At 40.2% G+C, this 26,284-nt stretch overlaps 1 protein-coding gene across 1 annotated transcript in view; it reads left to right on the top strand.

Moving 5' to 3' along the window:
- The window catches only part of UBE2E3 (ubiquitin conjugating enzyme E2 E3), a 55,385-nt gene extending 37,473 nt beyond the window's left edge, over window positions 1–17,912 (top strand). The window contains exons 4-6 of the mRNA XM_068138441.1: window positions 12,603–12,735; window positions 14,206–14,353; window positions 15,345–17,912. Of these exons, the coding sequence (XP_067994542.1) occupies window positions 12,603–12,735; window positions 14,206–14,353; window positions 15,345–15,442 (379 nt within the window). The 3' untranslated portion in view covers window positions 15,443–17,912. The remainder of the gene's footprint in view (window positions 1–12,602; window positions 12,736–14,205; window positions 14,354–15,344) is intronic.
- The last annotated feature ends 8,372 nt before the right edge of the window (window positions 17,913–26,284 follow it).

Below are 26,284 nucleotides of genomic sequence, written 5' to 3'. Positions count from 1 at the left end.
CCATATTGCTAATGGAAGATCTTTATACATTCAGTGGTTTAGTGCCTTGTATTAAAGGTGGACTGCTGCTTCTTCCATGGCTCAAATGAGTCAGTGGTTAATGAGGTAGGTCATGACAGCTGCTGGAGGTCTCTTTAGAGCAAATCTTTAAAGGGAGGTACATGCTCTGAAGAGTTTGAGAGGAGCATGGAAGTGTTGAAGACTGACCTTTTCAGAGCATGTTAGGAGATTTTATATTTTTCACAAAGCTATAATCATAAAATTGTTGTAATGATGACTGGAATTTGTTAGCATTTAAAGAAAAGAAGCATTCATAAGTGTTTAAGGCATTCAGGATAGCATGGGGAGCCAAGTGCCTTAGAGGAAAACAGTGTAAACCTATTTTTTTATCTTTAATACATAAAATCTTTGGGTGGGCCCTGTAGAGCTGACAAAAGTGACTGTTCCCACTGAATGCAAGAAAAGCATATGGAAAAAGTCAGATAGAAATTCCTGATGTCATTGCTTTGGCATCAACTCCCAGCAGGAGAATAGTACCAGATTTTGCAGTACTTGTCTTCCTAGAATATTTTTTTAAGCAGTTTTTTGCTTTAGTCTAATTGGGAAAAAAACACTGATGCTGCCTTAGCATTACACTTTGGCTCCCATATGACATACTCATGTAGTTCAGGAGCAGCACTGTCTTTCAGGTATTGCAATTGCACTTCTGTAAGTGGAGGCAGCTGCTGTGTCCCTTTCTTCTAGTAGCACAAGGGATGCAACACGGGAGAAAGGTCTAGTCCTCTCCTACTGAGTTTTGCTGTTTGGGGGCCATGGCTGTACTGGTGATGGAGGGATCATGTCATTCTGTACCTGCCAAAATGGGATCTTCACTTAACCATAATCCTTCTAGGTAGTTGTCCACATGTGAATGTTGCCACAAATCCTATGTTTGCCACTTTTCTTTTTAGCAGCAGGGGGGTTGTAGTTAATGCTTGTATTTGCTTACAACAGCAGCCCAAACGAAGATTGTGATTTAAGAGTCATTTGGTTCAGGACATAGCTGTTCTTTCTGTAGTAGCTGTTCCTATAAACTTGATATTTCCTGAATGCTTTTGTGAAAATCATCTACTGAGAACAATATTTTAGGTACTTAAGTTAGTATTTTGGAGGAAGGAAAGATGCTACCAAGAAGTATCATGTACTTCTTATTACTTTGGCTTATTAACCCAAAAAATGCATGCATCTAAATAAATTCAAAAATGAGTGCTGAAAAATATTATTTATTTTTGCACCATATTGTAGGGGAAGCTTTGTTTGATGCTGCTACAAGGGGAGACCAAATCGCTACATCATGCCTTTCAATATGGAGATTAGTTAAAAGACTCTTTAGAGCAATTAGCTGAGAATTGTAAAGCTGCTACAGCAGCAATTTACACCACTTCACGAGAACAGCATCCACAGGGATGAAGAAAAGTGAAGGTATTGCTTCTTTTGTAGTCGGGACAGTCTTTCCAGAGCAGGTGGCATCAAGCAGCTTAGGTATTTCACCTGCCGTGAAAGTTCTGGCTTTGTTTCTTTTGGCCAAAGAGATTTAAATAAAGCAACTTTGATGTTAAACGGGGTATTGCTGCCAGCTAGGAAAAAGCTGTATATCACCTATCCCTCTGGAGCCTGGGTATAGGACAGATTGCCTAGGTAGTTCAGAGTCGTCTTTCCGTCAATAGCACAATCAGAGCATGGTCAGGCATTCGCTTGGCAGTCGGCTGCACCTGCTACCCTCTGTGGTGGTTCAGATCCCTCCCAATTCTGCCGGCTGACAAATTCATGTGAATGGAGCTCTAGATTCCTGCTTTTATACTAATCCATACAGTTACTTGGCATGGATCCTACTGAAATAGGTTAGGGAAAACTGACATTCTCTTGTGTCAGCAGTACTGCAGGAGCAGGAATAGTCAACCAACTCTTTGCTTTCCGTCTTTTTCACTATGTCCCTGGAGAGGAGGCAATTCAACGTCATTTCCATTCATGTAGTTTTAGACCTGAACGTTCAGAGTTCTGCAGAATGTCTCTCATCGCCACTAGCAGCTATCTGGACTAAAATTCTGTGGACAGAACATTGTATTGAAGCAAATGTGCAACTTCCTGCACTTCTCTTTTCCACCCTCTCTAAGTATTTTCAGTTGTCAATAAGCACAGCATTCAAGTTCCCATATGCTTGTGAAAACACATAAATAATTTACAACCCTTGTTTGTGTTCATTTTTTGTAGTTCTGAAGTTATTTTAAAGAAACAGCCCAGAGCATTTTCCCCAGAATTAATAACTTTTCACATAAATCTGGAAATGACCTTATTTCTGCTCAGATCTTCAGAAAAGTGCATTTAGTTCATTAGTTTCATGCTGAACTGTTAACATTTTAGGTTGTTTTATTAGGAGAGAACAAAGAACTCCTGGCTTGTTGAAAATTTGTTACACAAAAGTAAGGATGAAAAGGTTCCAAAAGAGCTGATGTTAAACATTGCAAACTGGATGAAGTTGTGCAGATTGGAAAGATTTACAAGACATCTGGTAATTAGCTTCCAGCTCCCATGGAGTCCCTCTCTGAGAAAGCTGCTGCTGCTTGCACTGGAAGGGGAGCAGGAGGGAGATGAAGCATAACCCTGAAAAGCTAGATCTTTGTGTTCACATCAGTGATCCATTGAAGAGTCTCTGGGTACCTCTTTTGAAAACTACCTCCTACCAAAAAAATGTCTGACATCTTTCCCTTTGGAGGATCATCTTCTCTGCTGGCATTTGTGTGGTGCAGCAGGAGAGAGGGAACAAGCTGTCAAATAGCTCTTGACTTTCCTTGCCTGAGTTTGCTGTTCTCCTTGGGGACTGCATGGCAGCTGGGGAGTGCCAGCGTGCCACTGGCTAGACTTATGCCCCTTGGTCTGGCCCAAAGTGCTGGCAGTGTTTGGGACTGCTGGATACCTGGTGAATAACCTTCTCTGGGGAGATACAGCAGCATGCTTGGGTGCAAGGGACCCAGAACCAGGCCACAGAGATTTTAGCAAGTCATTGTCCTGTCACAGTTATTACTGTCTGCAAAACAGAATATTAAGTCTTGTCTTAGACACCTGTCATAAAAACAGTTAAGATCAAAATGCTATATATATTTATTCAATCATCTAAATCTCAGTAGTCAATTCTACCAGGCTAACTACTACTAAAAATGTTTATATTTTCAACTCTGAAACTGTTTAGTACAATGAACAAACAGCCTGTCTGAAGTTAATTTTTCTAGCAGCTGTACTTCAAAATTAGGCAAAACTGAGCTTTACTGAGATTAGTTATCAGAACACTTTTTTTTCTAGATTGCAAATGAGTGGATAATGGTGCTCACTAAATTATAACTGAGAATATGAAGGAGGTAGAGTTATGTATCAATATATAATATTAGGACATGTTGGAAGAGATTATACTTAATTTGTATATAACCCAGTGAAATTTGTATCAGTAGTCATTAAGCATATTCTTTCCATTGATAAATCGTGCTTATAGTCTCAAGTAAAAGCCATACAGTCTGAACTTTTTCTTCTTGAGATGACAGCATTCTGTATCTGTGTTGTAGTGGTGTGTAGTTCCTGAATGCAGTGCAACTGGTGCTGCAGCTTGATCTGATGCCCCAGAAGAGGTGGGTGCTGTCCATGGCCCTGGCTTGTGATATGAGATACTGTATTCTAGTGCAGGCAATGAAGTGCCACTTTCTTACTCTTCAGTCTGAGCTGGGAGCCAAAGTTATGTGTTTTTTTTGGTTTTTTTTTCCAATCATAATTCTGAACCAACAGATGTGTAAAAAGATGGAATGATGATGCTGCATATCTTAGTCCACTGGTAACATTAGCTCTAGCTCCTCAGCAAAGCTCTGTGGAGGTTACCAATTTTTTTTTAGTTCATCCTGAGCAGTGGCAGCTGCCTTAGAGGAGGGGTACAAAAGGCTGTTCCCTAAGTCTAACACTGCACCATGCACCAGACAGCATTCATTTGGAAGAGTTACTCATTAAGTTAACATTGTTAGAGGGAGCAGGAGTTGGGCTGGAGCTGGCTTTTCAGTAAACAGATTATGCTGAGTGAGACTTGTTTCATTTAGGTGTCTATTGACATTTTTTTCCCCTGGAATGATTATTATTTTCACTTTCTTTTCTTTAGTGTAGCATACTTTTGTGGAGTGAAATGAAATCATATCAGAGATCGATTTCTGTGTATTTGTATGCATGATACTTTCTCCAGTCCTTTGAATTATTCTGCGTTTGGAGCTATTGCTGCTATTCACAGGGGGTTTTAAGGCTTTTAATACACAAGTTACATTTCAATCTACTCTGTACCAAGTGTCACTTCAGCTGTCTCCAGTTCTGCAGTATAGAAAACAGATTCTTATCCTCAGCTTCTTTTGTTTTGAAACTACGAAAACACATATTCAGCTAGTGAAGTGTATATTGTTGGTCTAATGTTGTAGCATCTGAAGCAAGCCCACCTTATGCTCACTACAGGACAGTTATTGCTCATAATACTGAGTCACTATATGTACTTAATGGACAGAGTGGAATGGTGAAGAGACAGAGAGGATCCTGAGACCCTGCTGTATGGGAATAGGACCATGTGTTTCTTTTAAGTGTGGATTGCTAGCATCAGTACGGAGGGTATAACATATGGAAGAGTTTTGTTTGTGTTAAGAAGAAGAAAATAATCCTCTCATGGAAGAGAAGCAAAACTGACCATGTTTGCTAAATGCAGATTCATCAGCAATTCTGAGCGGAAGAAAAATGCGAAGTGGATACTTGGTAGACAAATTTCTTTGCCAAATTGATGTGGCCTTAGTACAAGTTTTCCTTTATGCCAACAGAAATAAAATAGCACACATTTTGCTACTAGTACTACTGGTGTTTCAGCACTGGTGACAGGAAGCTAGTCTCTTATTTTACGCTAAATTGTGGCTTTTTTTTATTTTTATGAACACATGGCATAAAATGTTTCCTTATACTGACTGTCCTGCTCTGTGTTTTGATAAGAGGATATGGATAATTTCTCTAATGTAGGCAAGTGAGAGAGACTTCTATGCAGATTTCAAGATATTTAAAATAAACCAAGTATTCATTACAAACTTTCTTCATGCCTGCAAGTCCTGTGATTTCTCTGTTTGCAAAAACAACTCATGTTTGGTAAACTTTATATGTACTGCATGGGTAGTATATATTTACACCTCCTCTGTCAAGATCATAGTCAGAAAGAACCGGCTATGTTTTGTTACCTGGTTTAAATTCATTATTTCTATTGTAATTTAGTGAACTATGTGCTGGAATTATTTTTCAAAAGAAAAATTGCAGAAATTCTGCCTCCGTAATTGGCTACTGTTGTTCTGGAAGGTGGAGAGAACCGGAGCAGACTTCTAACAGTAGCAACAAAGATCCTACAAACTAGCAGGAATACAAAGATGAAAGTAAAGTTGAGCTGTTGACCAATGAACTAATTTAATGGGGCTTTTGGCAGTGGAAAAACTATCAGCTTTCCAACATACATTACTTAGGTTATCTACATATTACGGCTTTGGAATTATCAAACGATTTGTTACTCAGCTTCCTTTAGTAAAAACAGTGTATACTTTTTTCTAATGACAAGTTTAGTACTGGAGTTTTTAATCATCTAAAACACTACAATCTGGCATCTTTCTTTTTAGGGTGATTAATGGCAGATCTGCATGTCTACAGATTCCCCTAATGGTACAGTTTGGCATGAACGGCCACATGAACACATTTCTGAGTTGGACCATGCAATCTAAAGTTTGTGCTCTCTGTACACTAGCTGTAGGAGGACAAATGGTACCTGACTAAGCACAAAGCCTCGTGTTACAGAGCTAATCCTTTGTCTGGTTTGGAGCGTGTACAGCTTGGCCAAGTTAGTTTATGTTGGATCAGCACTTTGCTTTGAGTAGCCACACTGCTTTTGATCTGGTAGGAGGAGCTCTCCAGTGGATTTACTGTTGCATTGAACCATGGCCTCAGGCACAAGTCCTGCATGGCTTTACAACCAGCTGAATTAGCAGGGGATCCACAAGTTAAAAATAGGCTTTTTTTCCTTTTTTTTTTTTTAAGCAGCAATTTCTAGATTTCAGTCTTAAGGGCATAATAGACTTTAAGGAAGTGACAGAAGCAAAGGTTTGTACAGTGAACACAGCTCTTATACAGAGCCTCTGTGGACCTGCTAGAAGCAGTAAATAACCTTTTTCAGCAAACAGATGTAGCAGATAGCTCAGTGGCAGGTAAAATAAGAACAGTTGTAGCTATATAAAGAACATAATAGACTGATACTTATTTGTTGTAAGAAGTTGCACATAACCTGAAACCTTGGAAAACGTGGAGAAGCATTTTCAGCATGGATCTGATATATTGTTGTAGACAACCCATGTGTCCAACTGGAGAAAAATGTCATAATCAGAAAATTAGGGCTGTATCTGAGGCTTTTGCCAGTGAAACCAGTATGCTTTCTGTGTAAAGCATATGTCCTACCCAGATTCTGTAAGTGGGGTGCTCAGGCACTCATGCTGATGATATGAACTCTGAGAGTAACTTCTCCAGAAAGCCCTGTAAATGAGGCATTGAAAAATAAAGTGGAAATTTCTGTTGATGCTTGACAGTTTTTAAAGGTCACAGGCTGAAAGCCATAAACTTGTCTTTTAATTAATGTCCATTTCTTTTTTTGTGCTCTGCAGCTGAAAATGCAAGAACATCTCCACAAATGGAGATATTAAAAATAATAAATCATGGATACATTTTCTTCATAATATAGAAGGAAAATCATCTGAACATTTTTTCCATTCCCATGTTTAACATTAAAATACAGCTACTGGTAAGCAATTCGTGCTCTCCAGGTTTTGCAGGGTAAAACTAAGCTAACTCTAAAAGAGCTTGCACTAGAAGAGATCCTTTGATTCCTTTTGAGATTCTTTATTATATTTAATTATTAGCAGTACAGCAGTGTGTATCTGTATCTAGGTAAAACCCTAATGCCTGAATACAGAGATAGACAACCCCTTCTCACTGCATGGAAAGTGAGGAAGATTATTCTAAAGTACTAAACTTAGTGGCTTGAGTTAAGAGCCAAGCTCCCCATGCAGTCAGTGAAAAGTAGGTGTCACCAGATAGAGATAAACTTTGGTATTAGGGAGCATTTAGATGTCCCTTGTGCTTCAGGTGGTCACTGATCTCTCTAGTAGTATAGCCCTTCTCCTACAACCTTGAATGTTGGGGAAATCTGAGGTGCAAACATTAGCCTCCATACCATATATTGTACATGGTAGATACAAGTCCCACCTCTACAATAACCTGAAGTTACCTGAGCCCAGAGCTTTCTCATTCGCTTGAGATTAATTCATCAGTCTCAAGCTTAGATGGTGAGACAGGCAGTCTCCCTGCAGATGGGATCTGTGTATTTACTTGAATTGCATGTGCTGGTAGGATCTATGATGGTCCTTCAACCTCTAGTGGTGCGGTACTGAATTAAACATCATCAGCATCTTTAGCTGAGATATTGCTGTCCAACACAAAGTCTTTTGTGCCGCTAACATGCTGAGTGCCTTTCTTACAGCAGGATTTGTAAAACTCAATTTCTGAAGCTGTGTTGTGGATTTTGCAAAACTCTATGTAGCTTTATGAAGTGGATTTTTGAAGCACAAGTTTGTGGGACATACTTCAGGGCATTCATTCTTCCTTTCATTAGTACCTTCAGTTGAATTAAGAAAAATTAAGAAATGATGTCTTACTCCTTTCTTAAAGCACTGTCTTCACTTATACTATTGTGGTAGTGAAAATTATACCACTGAGACAGAGTGTTATGTACCAGACATTTCTGTAACTGTTTTAGAGTCTGACAGGCTTCGCTGTTGGAAGCTTCCTAAAAATTGTGATTTCTTTTTTTATTTTTGGCCTCAGTTGGATCCTATTACAGACCCAAATTGTTTCTCATAATAAAGCATAACAGAGTTAATATCAAATCTAGCTAAATTACATTTTCTTTCACTCTTTTTCCTCTTAATTATCACAGTCTGAGTTACTATGAAGTTGCATTCTGTCACCAAATTTAGAGCCCCATGTTTCAGAGAAGGCCTGTTGACAGGAGAAGCACATTTAGCAACTGCAGAAAGCAGCATGCTACTAGCATCGTGTAGATTGGAAATTTCTTGTCCTAGTTTCTCATCCTGCAGCTAGTTCCATATGGGTAGCTTTAATGCATTTTGATTTAGTGAATTGTAACAAATGCTGAATTCTGATTTCTGTAACCACTGTGTCAGGAGCTAACAGACTTCTTGCTGGTGTAGATGTGGCTTCCTCCATGTGAATACTCGTAACACTGTGCTGGAAAAGCTGTCCATTGTTTTTGTGAAACCTGAGAGCCAGAGTTCAGCAGGTTGAAAGGAGCTGGTGTGACCCCATGGGCCCCTAGAGTTTAATCTCATGTCTTCTCAAATTCACCACCTGAAGTCACATTTGTAAATTAAATCTGTTCAGCTGCCTAGTTTTGATAGAGCACGGTTATAAATCCTTTGTCTTATCTGGATCAGGTATATATCCCTCACTGAAGTGACATAATGAATATTTACTTAGGAAGCAGACGTAGCCAGTTAACTTTAGTCTGTCAATTTATCCAATTAATTTAAAAAAAAAATCCAGTTTTTATGTCTGACGTAGAAACTCTGTAATTTTGCAAATAATGTTTTGTCATTTAAATTAATTTGCTTTGTTATATTGTCTGAGATTTCTCTAGACTGTATTTAAAAAAATTAATCAACTGCTTCGTTTACTGAGAATATACTGGCAGTGCCTTTACTGAACTTGTGATGTTTTGTAAACTAATTTAGGAGGGCAGCAGACTAGTAGCAATGAACATAACACCTCCACTGTGTAGTCAAAACACTGAAGCTGCCATCAGATTTGTTGCTCCATCAAGATTCTGTGTTTCAAAGGACAGAATAGAAGAGGGTTTTCTGTCCATTTGGATTCCATGGGGGAAGTCAGGAGTTGGGTTTTTCAGCATTCAAAAGGCGGGGGGGGGAAAAAAGGAACAGGAAGAAAACCATGGATACATGGAGATTGTGCATTGTAGTGCTCTGCTTGGAGCATTCTGTCGAGTGTGGCAGACACAGAGAGAGATTCTTAGGCAGTCACTTGCCACAGCTCTCAAGGTTTAAGATTAAATGCTTGAAGCCTATGCTTGTAAGAGGTGAATGAGTCTCTTAAAGACTAGGAGAACTGGGAATAAAGAGCTCAAGTACAGCCTCTAGAAGCACTTTCTGTGCCAGCCTCTTTAGTGCCCAGCAGAAGGAGGAGAGTATTTCTTCTGGGTATATCAATGAAATAGACAAATTAGGACAGAGAAAATCTTCCTTATTCCTGGTTTTCAGTCTGAGTCTTTTGCTGTCCTCTGGTAACAGAGAAGTTAGATTTGCACCAGTGAGTAGCTGTTCCCTCATTGTACCTTTCTGCAGCACTAAATCGATACTCTGCAGTGGTGGAGAGTCAAGGGCAGAGACTCCAGCTGGGCTTCAGCCCTTGCTCACGACTCTGGCCACAGCTCAGGTGTGGCTTGAGTCAGGACTTCACTTTCTGCTCTTCTCTGCAGTCATCCCAGTGGGTGTAACTCCACTGTCCTGTCCTGTCCTGCCCTGTGGAAATCATTGCACAGGCTGACACTTCCGTGAATAGCTCTGGTATGTGTTGCTGAGCCTCAGAGCGTGTGTTTACTTCCAAAAGAGATTACCTTGGTATGTATACAAAAGGCAGAGTAGGGTATGGCTGGCTGACAGTGATGCCCACTGGAAATTTACAGGTGGTAGAAACCAAGTGTGATGATGTCTGCTATTTTGTCTTGTGTCTTCTCATACCAGTAATGCAGTAATTGTGGAGATTTTCAGGTTGCTAATGAAGCAGGGGTGTCTTTTATGCCACTAGAAGTGAGACACCACTTCAGCTGTTAGAAACCTCACAAACCTCAGTCAGGTGTAATGAAAATGTTCAGTTTAACAATTTTCTCCTTTATCTGAGTGTGGTTATTGTTACAGCTTTGTGTTTCTTTTGACATTGAAGCAATCTTTTCTCAGCAGTAGGAGGGGTTTCAAACAGAATTTTCTTCCTCTTGGAAGGCTGGGAATTCCCCTTCTCACATTATAGCCAGGTCATTTTATGTATTGCTAGTGGTAGAAGAGGATAGAAGACAGTAACAGGCAGACAGTTATTGCACTTAGCTTCTGGCTACTAGCCGATAGATGCCCTTGCTGTGACTTGGTGTGTGATTACCAGATAGTTTGGCACTGGACTGGTGCTGCACTTAATTGTGATGGATTCATTGGGCTGAAATATGTCACTAATTTAATTAATCTGTTTCATTAATCTGATTGAATTGCATCCAGCTGTTAGAGGTGTGTGAAAGAAATGTACCTGACACATGAGGCAAGAGCACTAACCTCTGTATTAAACTGTAAAACGGTCATTAGGACATCTAAAGCTGAAATTGAATTGCTCTATAGAAATTTGGTTTTCAAGCACAATACTAATTAGCTGTAAGCTTGATGAATGTCAAGAATTAATTAAAACATTTCAGTGGCCTGTGTGTGGGTTTTAAATATTGTCATTATTGCCCCAATATTTTCAGTTCTTACACTAATTGCTTTTTAGGGAGCACGAATGGAATTATCTTTTGGAGTGACTAAGGGTACAAATGGTCCATTACATCATCAAGCATGGACTTTCTTGCCACTGGATTTCCCTATTTTTCCCCTCTAAAATTTATCTACTGGGTTTTTTTCCACTTTTGTGCATGCAGTGCAAATAGTCTTTAGACCCAAACTTTATTTTGAGACCGCTTTTCTTTCCTAACTGTACTCTGGAGACCAGCATGCTGTTGTTTTTTACTTTCATTTTGGCTACAGGAAAATAGCAACAGGTCCATCAAATGTTTTTTTTGTTTTTAATTAAATAGGATGTCAGCCAAAATGCATGATTATTTTTTCCGGTTAATGAAAGGACTGAAACAGTTCAAACATTTGGTACACAAAACATCTGCAAGACAAAAAAACACATTGGGAAATTATGAATTGAAAGAGAATTACTTTTCAAAACCAGCTTTTTGGTTCTTTCTCAGATGTGTTCTTAATGTAAAAATCGATAAATTGTACATGCAGGAGTTGCAGATGCATGATGCAAACTGTTCATAGTTCTTGTCTCTGATGAGTGTCTCCACGTGTTTGGTTATGTATTGAGGATGAATGTTCAATGTATAGACTGCAGACATGTATATGGCAAATACATGAGGTGATATGGCACAAGAAGAGCCTTAACACTTGGAGGCCTTGTAGGGAGATTCCTAGTGTCGAGCAATGCCAGAAACCACAAACTCCCAGGATACAGCTTGGTGCCATGCCCTGTTGCTTGCTTCATGTGCAGTCCCATGTGATAGTCCTCAGTGCTTGCTCCTTGGAATCACAGAAGGGGGAAGGATAAGGACACTTCACCATGTGTCTGCAAGATGTAGATGGCACCTGAGAGGCTGCTGAGGTGGAGAGAATTGAAAGGATCTTTTACTGTTCCTCATTACTGACTTGCCTGCATAAATGTGATGAATTCACTATGCCAGCATGAACCCAACGGTGTTATTTTCCATAGCCGTTGGTTTGGATCTCAGCAGTTCAGATTCAGGACCTTTTGTGGAAGATTAGGTTGTTTTTTACCCCAAGACTTGCTTACAGAAATAAGATTGTGCTTTGATATTTTGTGTGAGAGGGTTAGGTGGTTACACTGTGATAATAATGTCAAGTATGATGGCTCAGAAGACAAGAAAATGCTTATTCATTGTCCCTTCTTTCAAAGCTTTACTTCAGTAATTAATTATGTGGTAACTCTTGCCCTAGTGAGAAATGTGTGTGGTATTGTACTTCCTAAAATCAACTATTTTTGGCTAGTAGTCTCAATGCGGGTTGCCTGGAGGCAGAACACAAATGCAGCTTGAAGAAAACAGTTATTTGGATTGACAGTGCTGTAAGAAGCTTAGTTCCAGGCTACTTGATTTTGACTCTGCCATCCCCAGTATTCCTGCCCAAGGGTGTAACATTTTACTCCAGCCAGTGGAACAAGTGGTAATAAACGTGTATCAATATACCTCACATTTTTTCAATGTGAGGTATATATGTGAGACATTTGTTCAATGCCTGGACAAGATGAATGTAGTCAAGTTCCACAACACCTTTTGTGTGCGCATATGATGTCACTGGAATGGCATGATGTCGAAGCTCAGAGCAGCCACATGCTCAAGAAAGTGGATCTAGGACTATGTTTCTGACAATGACAGTCCAGTAGTTCATGGTCAATTGGTTTTGTTGCTGTATCTCCAAAGGGACAGTGGAGTGCCCAGCTTTCATGCCTGTTTAAAACACTTGAGCTCACTGAAATCAGTTGGAAATTAGGCAGATGTTAAAGACAGGCAAGTGGCTGTACTTAAAAAAACCCAAACCAACAACAAAACCCAAACAAACAAAATTAATGTCGAAGAAATCCTTAAAATTTCTCTCTTCTCTTTTGTGTTTTTTTTTGCACAGTGCTGGCCCTAAAGGAGATAACATTTATGAATGGAGATCGACTATACTTGGACCTCCAGGTTCTGTATATGAAGGAGGTGTTTTTTTCTTGGATATCACATTTTCATCTGACTATCCATTCAAGCCACCAAAGGTAAGGGTAAGGTTTTTATTGTGCTTATCATATTTGTTTATGGTCTCTTGAAAACAACAAGGTCCAAAATCTTGGCCTGCCGTTTCAGAAAAATCCTGTATCTCCTTTACTTCTCAATTACCACAGTCAATACTGAATTTCAGACAAGTGAGAAGTGAGATGATAATTCTAAACAAGAGCTAAGAAATTTTAAAGTTAGTGGAAAACAGCAGAAGACCTTCTTGCACTTCCTCCTCCTCATTCCAGCTACTTTTATATATATATATATATATATAAAATAAAGATAGAAAGATAAGATAGAAAGCTAGAATGAAGCAGAGCACTTCAAAATGTGCAAATTGCTGTGACGATTTCCATTACTGTGAAATGTCAGTCTATTTGCTACTTGTGAGATCAGTAATCTTTTTTGATAATATTTTTAAGCAAAATATTTTCCTATTAAATGAAACTAATTTTAAACTAAAATTTCATTGCCTTGCTCAGAAATAGTGTCTACCACGCAATAGTTCTGCACTTTATGGCTCTCGTGGCTATACTATTGCTAAAATGAATTGAATATCTTTTTTTTCATTCCCAGGAGTACATCATCAAGAATAATATATTCTCTATTTCCCACTTTTCTGAAACTCACAATATTTAATATTCTCTGATTTAAGATTATTGTAATGAGGCAATGCAGAGTTTTGGACAAATTCCTCCTTAAAATCTTGTTGTGTTTTTTGTTTGCTTGCTTTTTAAGAGCGTGATCATTTTTGGATTTTCAATAGTTTCAGAAATCATGATGGATTTTTCTTCCCTGAATCAGTATAAAGGGGAAAATTGTCCTCAGCTTCCCATGATTTATGCATTTAAAGCATTTAAATATTTTTAAACTTGTTATTTGTGCAGAATAATGCTTACGTGCTCTACTGATACTAGTCTGAAATCATTTAAAAGCAAGGACAGTGTTACAGTGTGATAGCATTGTTTTGGCTGTGTACTATGTCCTGCCTAATGAAGGGCAAGGCAAAGATTTCACTGCTAATTTGAATATGAGTAATACAATACTCCAATTTTAAATGTGAAATTTCATTATATTTAGGCTTTTGAATGAAAGGAAAGACCGATTTTATCTACTTCTTCACCTTCATAAACCACAATAAAGTTACGGTTATGATTAGATTGTTCTTGACATGTAATATGTTCGTTGAATACCGTACAGTACTGTAAAGTATGTCCTGATTTTAATGGGTACCAGACAGAGGGCTTGTGTTAAAGCAGTTAAGCACCAAAGATCTCCATGGTAGCTTTCTTAAAGGTAGTCATGACTACAGTAAATAGGCACTCTTCTGTTAAACAATTGTGGTTTGGAAACTGAGCAGGGAGGCGCTGCCTCCACAGAAGCTCTGCAGAACTGGGAGCGCCCCAGGCATTGCTGCTGTTCAGAGACAAGCATGGAATGACTCTCTGTCTCTTATGCTGTGATTCTAGGTTACTTTCCGTACCAGAATTTATCACTGCAACATCAACAGTCAGGGAGTCATCTGTCTGGATATCCTGAAAGACAACTGGAGCCCTGCTTTGACTATTTCAAAGGTTCTGCTGTCTATTTGTTCTCTTCTGACAGACTGCAACCCAGGTAAGGAGCTATAGTTGCTATAGAATATTATTTTTATCTCTGATTGTGTGCAGAATAACTAAAATATTAATTTTTTTTTATAATTGGGGATGAGACATTCCTGCTTGGATGCCATCCCATGTGTAATAATGCTTTTCATGCCTGTGGCACAACAGAAAGTAAATAGCATTAAGCCCTTGTTTTTCCTGAGGTATACTGAAGGAAATACACTACTGTCATTGTAGTCTATATTGCAGGAGCTCCACCAAGTGAGTGGTTGATCCAGGAGAGCTACAAAGTTCCTTTGAAAATTAGTCTTGCAGGTCAGAAGTGGCCACAGGGAATATCTTTCCCTGAGATAGCAAGTGAAACGTTAAATCTTGCACATGAGGGGGATGATGTTCAGAGAGATTTTTCCCTTTTTCAAAGAATTCTTTTGGGGCGAGAAGGAACTCCACTGAGAATAGTTTCTCAGCAGCAATCTGTGTGACCAGTGTTATTAGGTAATGAATGCTAATTGCCTGTGGTCAAGGCAGGAACTAAGCAGTAGTGCATTTACTGAAGACTGGTAATGATCTGGGAGAAATGGATAAGCCTCATTGATTCAAAAAAATTCATGACTTGAAGGAAACTGGATCCCCTAGGTATGTGTCCTGCCATCCTGATACCTTAATGTTCTCCAGCACTGTGACAGGGGTGCACTTGCTGAATGTCCTCTGTACCCAGCGGCCCTTCCAAAGGAGTGAAAGCAGGGCATCTGGCTGGGGCAAGATTCATTCATATGCAGATATAACCACAACAGGTTTTTCTGTTTTGTTTTTCTGTTCATTGTGCCTTGTGTGCTTTCTCTCGGAAATGTCTCGTATGGTAAGAGCCCCACTATATCTCACAGCATTTTCTGGCTTAACAAAGACTCTCTTTTCAAGTATATTCTTTATTTTAAATCACGTTTATTTGGGTTTTTTTTATTACTGTGGAATGGTTTCTAATGCATCCTCTCCTGCCTTTGCAGCTGACCCTCTGGTTGGAAGCATAGCCACTCAGTACCTGACCAACAGAGCAGAACATGACAGGATAGCCAGACAGTGGACCAAGAGATATGCAACATAAATGACAAACTACTTGTGCAGTGTGAAGGTGCAGAAGGCAACTTTGCAGTGTGCAACAAATCTTTATAGCCTTTACAATACGGACTTCTGTGTATATGTTATACTGATTCTACTCTGCTTTTATCCTTTTGAAGACTGGGATACTGCCCCCTAAAAAGGTAAATGCTATCAAGAGTAGAAATTTGTAGCTGTAGATTAGTTATGTTTAAAATGCCTACTTGCAAGTCTTGCTTCTTTGGGATATCAAAATGTATTTTGTGATGTACTAAGGATACTGTTCCTGAAGTCAACCAAATATTATAGTGCATTTTAGCCTAATTCATTATCTGTATGAAGTTATTAAAGATAGCTGTAGATTACTAGGAATTACGTCATTTGTATTAAACCCAGATCTATTTCCAATATGTGGTACATGCTGTTGTGAAAACTGTTTTAACTTTTACCTTTGTCAGTTTGTAATGAAAGGATTTCCTTTTTCCCTTTGTAGCTCAGAGAGCACCCAGTGTATCATCTCAAACACAATAAACATATTCCCCAAGGAGTAGTTTCTTTGTTTTCCTATTTTAAATTAATATTTGAATAAATTTAATTATAGTAACAAGGCAGGGCCAATGTATCACAGATCCCTGTGGATAATCTTTAAATTAATATACATAAGCAAAGGCTTGCTGTTAAATGTTTAATGCACACCTGTGGATTGTTTAAGTTTTCCCTCTTTTATTTTGAACAGAACAAATTTAATTTCTATAACTTCCCTAAATTTAATGCTGTTAGGCTCTTTCTCAAGTTGGAATGAGAGCATTGCATATGCTTGCTCCAGAAGTTAATGTGATGTAGCTGGTTGCTTCAGGGCCAGTCCTGCTCTCCTAACAGGCTGCCCAAGTCTTGCTACAATTATTTTTTTTTTGCAGGACGAGGGACAAGTTAGATTGGTGCTTTTGTTTCCAAGTAAAGCAAGTCGGACTTGCTGATCTAGAGAACTACAGTTATCCATTGAAAATGGTCTTCCAAAGCATGATTAAACACTGTATCATCTGTCCGGAAAAGAAAGTAGTAGAATAAATTTAATCAGATTTTTATGGCATGAAAAGAGTTTGGGATGGGGGGGGTGGGGGTGGGGGAAATGAACCTTTGTTGATGAAAATGAAATCTGTAAAACCTTTAAACTACCTTTACCCCCCTTTTGCTTTCTGGCTTGGAAATTTTGTAACATCTGTAAGTAACAAAGATATACAGCTTTATAGTACATACAGTTTAAAAAGTAGAGTCACTAATAGTTTTATAATTTAAGCTTTTATAGGTTGCCAGTCACCATATTGATTATATAAAAAAAAAGAAAGACTTGATCCCTCAAAGTGATTTTTTAAAAATTATACTTAGTTTTAAACTTTACAGTTTCCCTTAGCTACCTGGTGGTTTTGGAAATAATGTAGCACTTCCATCAAACGATGCTCTGCTCATTTAATATATGAAAACTGAATGTGAAGTTTAAATATTACAGCAATAGAAAAAAATGTTACCAATTTAAATCTAAAGTTAATCATCACTATATAGGTCCCTGGTTTTTGTATCACATGACCTTTGACCATGAATTGTCCTCCCTACTTTAAATATTTCTACAGATTCCTGAAGGTGGCTTGAAGAACTGTGTATCCCAAATATCTCAACCCAGAAGCCAGTCTCTTTTGGTAGCTACAAGGTAGATTTAGAGTTCAGGTTATAAAGTGCAAAAGGGAATGAGAAATAGGGGATCTGGCAGGTGAATATGCCTAAGTCAGGTAACAGACTAATGCCAGGAGATGAAGTGCTGGAAATCACTGCTGAAGGTGACCAGAGTTTCTCATTATGTCATTGGACATGTGAGGAATAGCACAGATTGGCAAAGAAACAAGGGGCTATCACATCCAGGCTGGATGTCTAAGGTCCACTCGCTGCTGACCATGAGCACACTCGTGGGTGACACAGTGCTTGTACACCACTCCAGTGACTTCTCAGTGAAGAGCAAACTATGTATTTCACACGTTAACTGTGTTGCCTACAGAATTTACAGATATTTATATCATAAAATATGGTATAAAATTACAGGTTTTAATCCTAATTTTAATGTATTTGGTTTGTATTGTACCTACAACTTCAGATACCTAGGTGTACAAGTGGGATGCCTTGTTAGTGTTGCCCCATCTTGCCTTCCTTGCGATTGGATCCTTTACACTGAATTCCCATCCTTTTTTTTTCTTTTTCTTTCTTTTCTTTTGTTGTTGTTGTTGGTTTGTCATGATTCTGTTCTTTTTTTAATGTAGGGTTTTTTTGTGTGTAAATTTTATATTTACTGAAGTAAAGGTTGTTTTTGTGTAAACATTTAAACTTTAAAAAAAAAGAGGCTAATTTTGTTTCTCAAGTTCTCTCTGCTAAACCATGCAGTAGAAAGAAATTTGTATTGTTAAATAAATCAATTAGTTGTTAAATGAGAATGTGTGTCTCTTTTCATGCGAAGGGGAGAAGTGCCTGCTGCAAATATATCCAAAATGCCAGTTCCAAACAGCAATTGATGTTTTCAAACTGTTTCCTTCCCAGCTGTGCTGGCATGAATACCAAAGCACTGCACTGGTCCTATTTTACAGTTACAATTTATAGCTTCATCTTCTTATCACCAATCACTGGGCTCTGTGAAAAACTGAACAGAAATTATTTATTTCTTTTTGTGAAAAGACCAGCTAAAGATACCCCACACCCCCTCTTCCTCCCCATTTTGGGTGGGCTTTTCTTGTTCAGTTGTCTTTGGAATTTGAGTGGGGAACACATGCATCTGGTTGGGAAGGTGCCTGAACTGAATGCCATAATCTCCTGTCACAAGGAGCATTTGCGTAGGAACTGACCATCCCAGCCTTTGAGCTGTGACACTGCGAGGAACAGAGTGGGGCAAACCAAATGAGCAAACACCGTCACATCTCTAGTTTTCAGCTGAGATGGTAGCTACATTCAGAGCAAATACTTCATCATACCAAATTTGAAGGGACAGGTGAATAGAAATGTATTAAGTATAAATGCAGTAGAAATGAAAAGGCAAATGTATATAATATTAGCTTTGGTAATTACTGTGCTAACATGTTCTTGTTGAGCTGCCTTATGTTCTGTGATACCTTAGCAATGTGTGTGATGTGGAGACAAACTCACTGAACAGTATTTACTAGCCATCGTTTGAAGTCCATAGCCAGAAAGGGAAAGGTGTTACATGGGGCTAGGAAAGCAAGACTGCAGGGTAGCCTGAGCCTCAGGCCAGGCTTGTCCAGCTTTGTAAGGAAACCAGAAGCTGAACTGGGTCTGGTCTGTGCTCTGCTCCCTGGCTCCTGAGGTGGAAGAGGAAACTACCACGCTTTGCTGCACACTGTTCTTGCTTGACACCAGCTTATTTGTGGTTATATGTATTGCAGAAGGCGAGACCAAGCTTCTCTCTTTCTTCTTTAATGTGTGGGAACCAGATTTGTGGACTTGGCAGCACTTGCCTGTACTGCAATGGGAGAGCTGCAAGGCTTTGGCTGAGGGGCTTTGCACCATTGGTGCAGCTCTGAGTTGCAGGGCAGCACCAGTTGCCCCTTTGCCTCTGATGCCGTGGTTTCCTTGGAGCCCTGCCCAGGTCACCACAGCGCTTAGGGGAGGAAGCTGAAGACTACAGAAGCTTCTACACTGATCCTGCAGTCTTCTGACTCCTGACTGAGGAATAAATTTCATCTTTTCTGCATTTTATTCCAAAAAACTCACCACTGGATATTTATGTGAAAGAATGGAGGCCTATGCACGCATCCTGAACTAAAAGCTTCAAAGGACAGTGACAGCAGCATGACTAAAATGAGATGTGATTCAGCCATAAAACACTGTATTCCTACAGCCCATGGTGTAGCAAGGGAAACATGTTTGAGAACTTGACACTGCTTCAGGAACAGTATCACTTCAACCTCTGCATAGTGGCACCACTTGCATTTGTATTGCATGGTGGTAACATCCAACACTGAACCACTACTCCCTTTCCCTCATTAACCACCCCAGCTGAAAGTGACTGGGGAGGATCCTGAGACAACAGGAGAGATGGTGTAATAGAGCAGATGTTTTAAAGCGAGAAGTGAGGCAGCAGCACAGCTGCTAGGACTGGTGCCTGACCTTGCTGCTGTCAATGATAATTCAACATGTTCAACTGTAGCTGAGGTGGAAGAGCAGTAATGAATTTGGAAGATAATTGCTGGAACATTTGGAGAAATAGGGGCTTTTGCTTTTTCATTCTTAAAGAAAGAAACCTGCTTGAGCTTGTCTTCCCACACCTCTGTGTATGCATGTCTCTCTGAAGTGCAGTTATGACTGCCTCTTTCACTGAGTAGAACAGAAAGCATCCAACATACTAGCAACAATTTGGGGGATCTTTAAAAATAAAACCTGCCAAGAACAGACAGAATAAGAGGCATAGTATGAAAAATATGTCTCATCTGCTCATGGTGGCTATGTCTGAGCACATACTCAGGGATAGAAGATGTGGTGGGCCCACAAGCATGGATAAATAATGCATATAGTTGTATGTGTTTCATTGTTGTTGCTACTGCTCCTCTGCAGGGAATGTGTGGGAAACACTTTATGTGGTGTTTCCAAAATACCAGGAAGCATTTTATAACTTTTTTTGTCCAAGATAAATACCGTTTTTGAACTATCCTACATTGTTACCCTCCACAACAGTAAATGCTACAGTTTAATTAAAGACCATGTGGAAATGTGCTTTGTTTGTTAAGTGCTTGTTTCATGTAACCTGCTATGCTAACATTTAATTTTATGTTCCCTAGTTCTGTACTTTGATCCCATTTATGATTTTATGTACCATCACTATTATCAGCCCCTAGTATTCTGTCTTTTCAGTCTGGAAAGTCCTTGGTTATTTCATCTCTCCCTACATGGAAGATGCTATGATTATCCCGGTCACCTTTGTCCGAACAGTCTATGATTCTGCTTCAGTTAATTTAGAGAGCTGTGTGCTGCATGCAGAAGGTGAACTCACGATTCATCTGGAATAATATTTTCTGGTTTGGTCTGCTGCCTAGTAATTTGTGATACTCTGCCTTTTGGACCATTGCTTACTGCTTAGCTAATGTCTTTGTTGAGCTGTGTTTAGGGATGCTGGAATCTCTTTTCTGAGCAATAGCTAATTTCACCTTTTATGTAGGTCTAGCAAATTTGTCTTTCTGATATCCACTGCTTTGTATTTATCATCACCAAATTCATCTGTGATGTTATCTCCCAGTTCTTGGCATCATGAAATCCTTTATGACTCTTGGCAGTCAGTTTTAGTTTAGTCTGCCTGGAATATTGACTCTCTGTGCGTGCTGCATTCACTAGGGGTGGGAGGTAACAGCAAAAGTAATAGAAAAGTGCACTGAACAGGTCTATCTGCCAAGAAGTGATGGGTCCCTGAGGACAAATTATCATCTGGCCTCTGAATGGCACAAATGAAAGAAGCTGCCAACTGTTTTCATCAGTCTGGGCTTTGTCTCCCTCTACAGAACAAATGTCAGGTCATTATTTAAAGAGGAGCTCAGCGTGGGTAAATTTTCCAGAGTGCTGAATGAGCTGTCATCTTGGAGATTAGTTTTCTAGGGTATCATCTAGGTAGAGAGGGGTGAATTGCAGATCCTGTGGGAGACCATTCCTCTGAACTTAGCAATTGGATGTATCTCTGAAAAATAGAGTTGGGTTGGAAATGTGCAGTCTAGCATTCATGTATGGAGCCAGGCAGCAATAGTGGGGGTCGATAAATGGGAGTGGAATGAAGCTGTTGAAGTACAGTGTGCATGATGGCATTTTCTGAACCAAGGAAGGCAGCGTCTGACAAGTGCACAGGTCTATGTCTGTGTGTATGCAGGCCAGCATTTTATTACTGTGTGCATGAAAATTTGAACCGAGCTGGGACTGTCCTGACTGTATGCTAAATAAAGAGGTTACCAGTTCCTAATTTATACGCAGTGGAAACAGAGTGACAAAGTATTTTAAATTTGTCCGTTTCTGAAGGGACGTATTAGTACACTCCATGGTTTTCTCCCATTTCCCTGTTAGCTGGAAAGCTAATGTGCTCTTTTTATAGCTGGAACGAGTAGTTTATGCAAGCAGCATTTTTCATTCCACTCACTTCAGAGTGTTGCTGGTTCCAGATGACTTTTTTTTCCATGAATATGGATTTAAGAATTAAAAACATTAAGGTATCATTTACACTTCATTCACTGATTTACTTGACATTTTACTGTAAAATGACCTGAATTATCTTTCTTCAATGAAGAGAGTAAGAATTAAATGACACAGTGGTTCCTCTGGAAGATTATACAGGATGTTAGCAGGATATTCACTTGTTCACTACATTATATGGGTAAATCATGGACTTTACTGCTGTCTTCTTTGGCCTACTGAATAACATGTGATTTATAAGATAGCAGAAGTAATAAATGAAAAAGATGAAGTACTGTGGAGTTATGTTGGGAGTGAGGGTGAAGGAGAACAGAAACTCATGTATCTAAAAACATTAAATGTCTGAACACTGCATGAAAGCAGACTCCCACCACCCGTTGTGTTTCTCGGCGCGTTCCTCTGCTAAGCTTCCGGTGTGCGACGCGGATGTTTCAAAGGAGCCAAACCGGTCAGTTTCAAGGGGCCGGGCCTGGCCCGCGGCTGAGCCGCGGCGCTGCTCTGCGGGGCAGGCTTCGCGCCGCTGGGTGTCGCTGCTGCACCGGGTACGGGCGCGGCCCGGCTATCGCCGCGGCCCGCGTGGGGTCGAGAGCTCGTTCCCTGCGGCACCAGCGGCAGCGCTCTGCGGCTGGAGGACAGAGAGCTGCACAAACCTCTGGGTGTCCTCTCGAGACGGGTGGCATCTGACAATCCGGAGCCACAAGGCTCGGCAGCGCAGCGTGTGCGGGAGCTGGGTGCGGTTGTAGCAGCGCCGGCACCATCCCGTTGCCCGGCTGAGCGCCTGGGTCTGCAGGTAGCACACCGTCACCCAGTGGGGAGGGAGGCTGTGGTCCGTGGCTTGCTCGAGGGTGGCGGCAGGACGGCTTACTGTCGTGTGGCGCCGCACCGCAGCCGCTGTGTTGCACTCTAAGGAGAGACATCTCGCTTCCAAGTCTAGTTTTACCCGCAAATTGTGTAAAAGTAAGAAACTGCAACAGATTACCTGACGTAGCTGCTGCCAGGTCACACTCAGTCTCTTACAAGTTCATTAAACGCTCTTAAATTCCATAAAATTAAATATTACTAACATAAGTCCAACAGCCCAAGAGGGACATGAAGCTTTGGTGTGCTACTTGGTGCCTCTCAGCCTATTTTGTCGTCTCTGAGAGTCTCTGTTTTTTTTTTTCAGAGGGAGACCCCATATATTTAGAACAGTGGTGCTTCACTTAGATGCCACTGCTTCTAACCGAGGGACAGTTAAAGAAAATAACTAAGCAAGTTAGGATGAGAGATTTTAAACTATCTTTCAGAGTTAAATCTTTGCAGATGGGTTGATTTAGTCCAGATGGACTGAAGTATCATGTTCAGTTTCTATTTTCTTTATTAGATTAAATATTAGGCTCCTGGCATCTGAAAGATCTTTTAGCTCTTCTTATAAGCCACATTAATTCCTAAGTCCTGCTCTGAAAACTGGCCTCAAAGACAGCTGGGTTTCTTTCAGTAGCAAAGGGTCTGACAGGGCTGCTTCCTTTGCTCTTTTGCAAGGTCTATTCTGCTCTTTAGGTCTCAGGAGTTTTTCCAAAGCTGCTGCTCTGAAAGCAGCGAGACTTTTCCTGGCCCTTGACTTGTATTCTGCCACTTGAAGGAGGATGACCTCAGCTAAACATTATAAATCAGCTGAAGCTGACTTGTAACTCTCTCAGCCTTTCATCCAACACACTTCTCAACTCAGCCACAGTGGTCTAACGCTGCTCTTTCTACCCACCCACCCCCCAGCAGCAATTTTGGCATAACAAATAGAGTTGTACTGGTCTGGCACTATCTGCTTGAGAATGACATATAGAGAAATATTTGTAGTGCATCAAATAACTAATGATTTTCAAAGGCCTTAATTGAGTGATTAAAGCAGCCATGGGTTTTTCAGGCCTCAGCCTAGGCTGTAATTCAAGCACTCTGTAAAGGAAGTCAGACACAGTTGGATTTCACTGTCATTCGAAGTAAGGCTGGTGCAATTATCATCGCAAACATCAGGTATTGTGTTTGCCTTATTAACTTACATTAGGAACCTGTAGTGAAGCTATGAAATAGCAGTCATCTTAAGATGCTTCCTGTAGTAGGGTTTATATTAAAGACATTTACAGAGCCATAAAATGTGAAGGGGATGGTTCATGTCAATTTCTGAGATTTATGCTTTGGGCATGATGTAGGTCTGCAAATGTGCTGGAAATCCTACAAAACTGTTGCCAAGTCCCACAGCCTGCATTGGGAGGAATCAATACTTCCTGGCTATGGACATTTTAAACATTTAATAGTTTAATAATTAAAACAGTCAGCAGTGGTGCTTGGAAAGCTGTTTAAACACTACTAGGCTTTTTCCAGCCAGGCCAGGATTTAGGTTGGGAGTTTGGCACAGAGCAGCATCATGGGGAACTCCTGTGGCACCAAGCCCCACCCTAGGTACTTCATCACCCATCTGCTCCATCCATCACAGCAATGTAAGTCATTGCTACTTCATGAGGGACATTCTTGCTCACTCACTTATGGTGGTGGACCTTCAAGCTGCCACTCATTTCAGTTAGCCTTTGGGAAGAGTGGTGGTATATTTCACAAAACAACTCAATTTATTTGTATAACATCAGTCATCCAGACCTGAGAAACATTTTCCACACAGTAAAATAAAAATACCCCTGAAAAAGAATCAACTGAAAAGCTTACTTGAGAGAAATTTGAAAGTAAAGTAACGAGAAAGACCTTGGTGTTCAGCCCCCAGCTCTTCAGAAGAAAGGAGTGGATGAGATCTTTGCAGTGCCCTGAGTCTCCAGCAGTTGGGAAACATGAAGTTCTGGAGAAGGGAAGGTTTACAAGTCCCCATGGATGCTACCTACTCTGACCTGCTAAAGCTGACTTTTACTGTGTGGCTCTGGCTGCCTCTTGGAATCTAAAATTCAAGATTTCCTTTGTTCTCATTGCAGACAACTAAGGGAGCTGACTTAAGTCTTGCCCTCATTTTTCTGCCTTAATTTTACGGCAGTTCCTGCTTTCCTACTTTTGTTGCCATAGAGCTGAATTAGCCATTCCTGGCCATTATTAAGGACACATTGGAAAGACAGCTTTGGGAGCTGCTTTTGCTGATTTAAGACTGACCAAGCAACTGAAGCCAGTACCAAGAAGGCTTCAAGCACCATATGAGTATACCTTCCTTGTGGTGTTTATACTGTGCAGCAACAGAAAAATTTTTCTCCCCAGGCTTTCCTTCCAAACCTTGCTGCTGCTTTCTTTTTCTTCCACTTTAAGGGTGTTGAAAGAAGAGGTAATTTCCCTCAATTTGTTATTATGAAAAACTGACTAATAAGAATTTAGGAGTTCAGTCTTGAATTAATATAAGGTTAACACTCATGGCAGCTGAATGATGGGGAAGCAGAAGTGACTCTGGCTTGCAGAAGGTCCCTGGAGGCCATCACACTGGCAAGAATTATTGCCTGAAGGGCAATTACATTGGCAAGCATCAGCTGGAGCACCGTGCACCCTACTTTCTCACCTCATCATGCCAATTCATGCCGCCAGCTTTGTTCTGACACCCATCCTCTATCACAAGAGCAAGTGGCAAGGAGCCAACTATGCTCAGCATGGGGTTTCTTCTCCTTGGAGAGCCAGTAACTGAGGGCCAGCTCAGCCTGCTACTGCGGCTGCAAAAATACAACACAAAGCAATGAGACAAAATAAAGCCTGATTGAATTAAACCCGAAAGCTTGGACTGGTCTAAAGAGCTTCTCTGGTAAACAAGGGGAGCAAGACAGTGGGAGTGAGGAAAATAAAACTGATGTATTTGAGGTAGGCCTTACTGGTGGCAAATGAACAGATGGACCACTCTACTCATCCTCCTCCTAGGGAGAGAGATGGTAATTTAACTGTGAGACAAAAGATATAGATGGAAAGGTGCAGATTATATCCTGGCTGCCATGCCTGATACCTTCTGAGGTAGTTGTGATCCCACTTAGCCTTCATTGCTTTTATCCGGTTATGGTTAGGGATAGAGTTGGGAGACAGACCAAGCCTGGCAGGAGATTGAAATACTGCTGATTAGAGGCCACTGAGAGAAAGGTTGTGCTGCCCAAAGAGTGTTCCCCAGATGAATTAATCCTCTGAGCTGTGGCTGGGACCTCCAGCCTAAGCCTTAGGCCCAGACAAGGACTAGCATTGGAGATGAAGCTGGTTTTATTTAATAAAATAATAATTGATGGGAAAACTGGAAACACAAGACTGAACAGCTATAGAAGTACTTGAAATAGAGAAGCACTGCAGCCCTACTTGTTGCAGCAAAATGCTGCTTTTTCAGAGCTACCTTTTAAAATATATTTCTGTTCAACATCCATACTGAAGCTCTAGAAACCAACACATATTTGGAAAAGGAAAATAAAAACTACATGAAAATGTAGAAGCCTGTGCACAGAATGATGGGAGTACATTCAAAGGAGCAAAATCATTATAAGCAGACTGGAAAATATTTGAAGAAAGCTGTTTCTGTTGAGAAAGCATATTAGGTCTGAGAGCAAAGTTCCTAGCAGGAAAGATTGTTAAAATATGAATAAAGAAGCTAGCTGTAGGATAAAGAAAGTTATTAAAAGCAAGCAAGAAATAAAGGGCTGAATACTAC

The sequence above is a fragment of the Melanerpes formicivorus genome, unplaced genomic scaffold (assembly GCF_026170545.1).
Source record: "Melanerpes formicivorus ecotype bairdi unplaced genomic scaffold, bMelFor1.0.p_v2 SCAF_5, whole genome shotgun sequence".
Classification (NCBI taxonomy): Eukaryota; Metazoa; Chordata; class Aves; order Piciformes; family Picidae; genus Melanerpes; species Melanerpes formicivorus.
The sequence above is the reverse complement of the archived record's forward strand: the minus strand, read 5'-3'. Positions and strand labels throughout refer to the sequence as shown.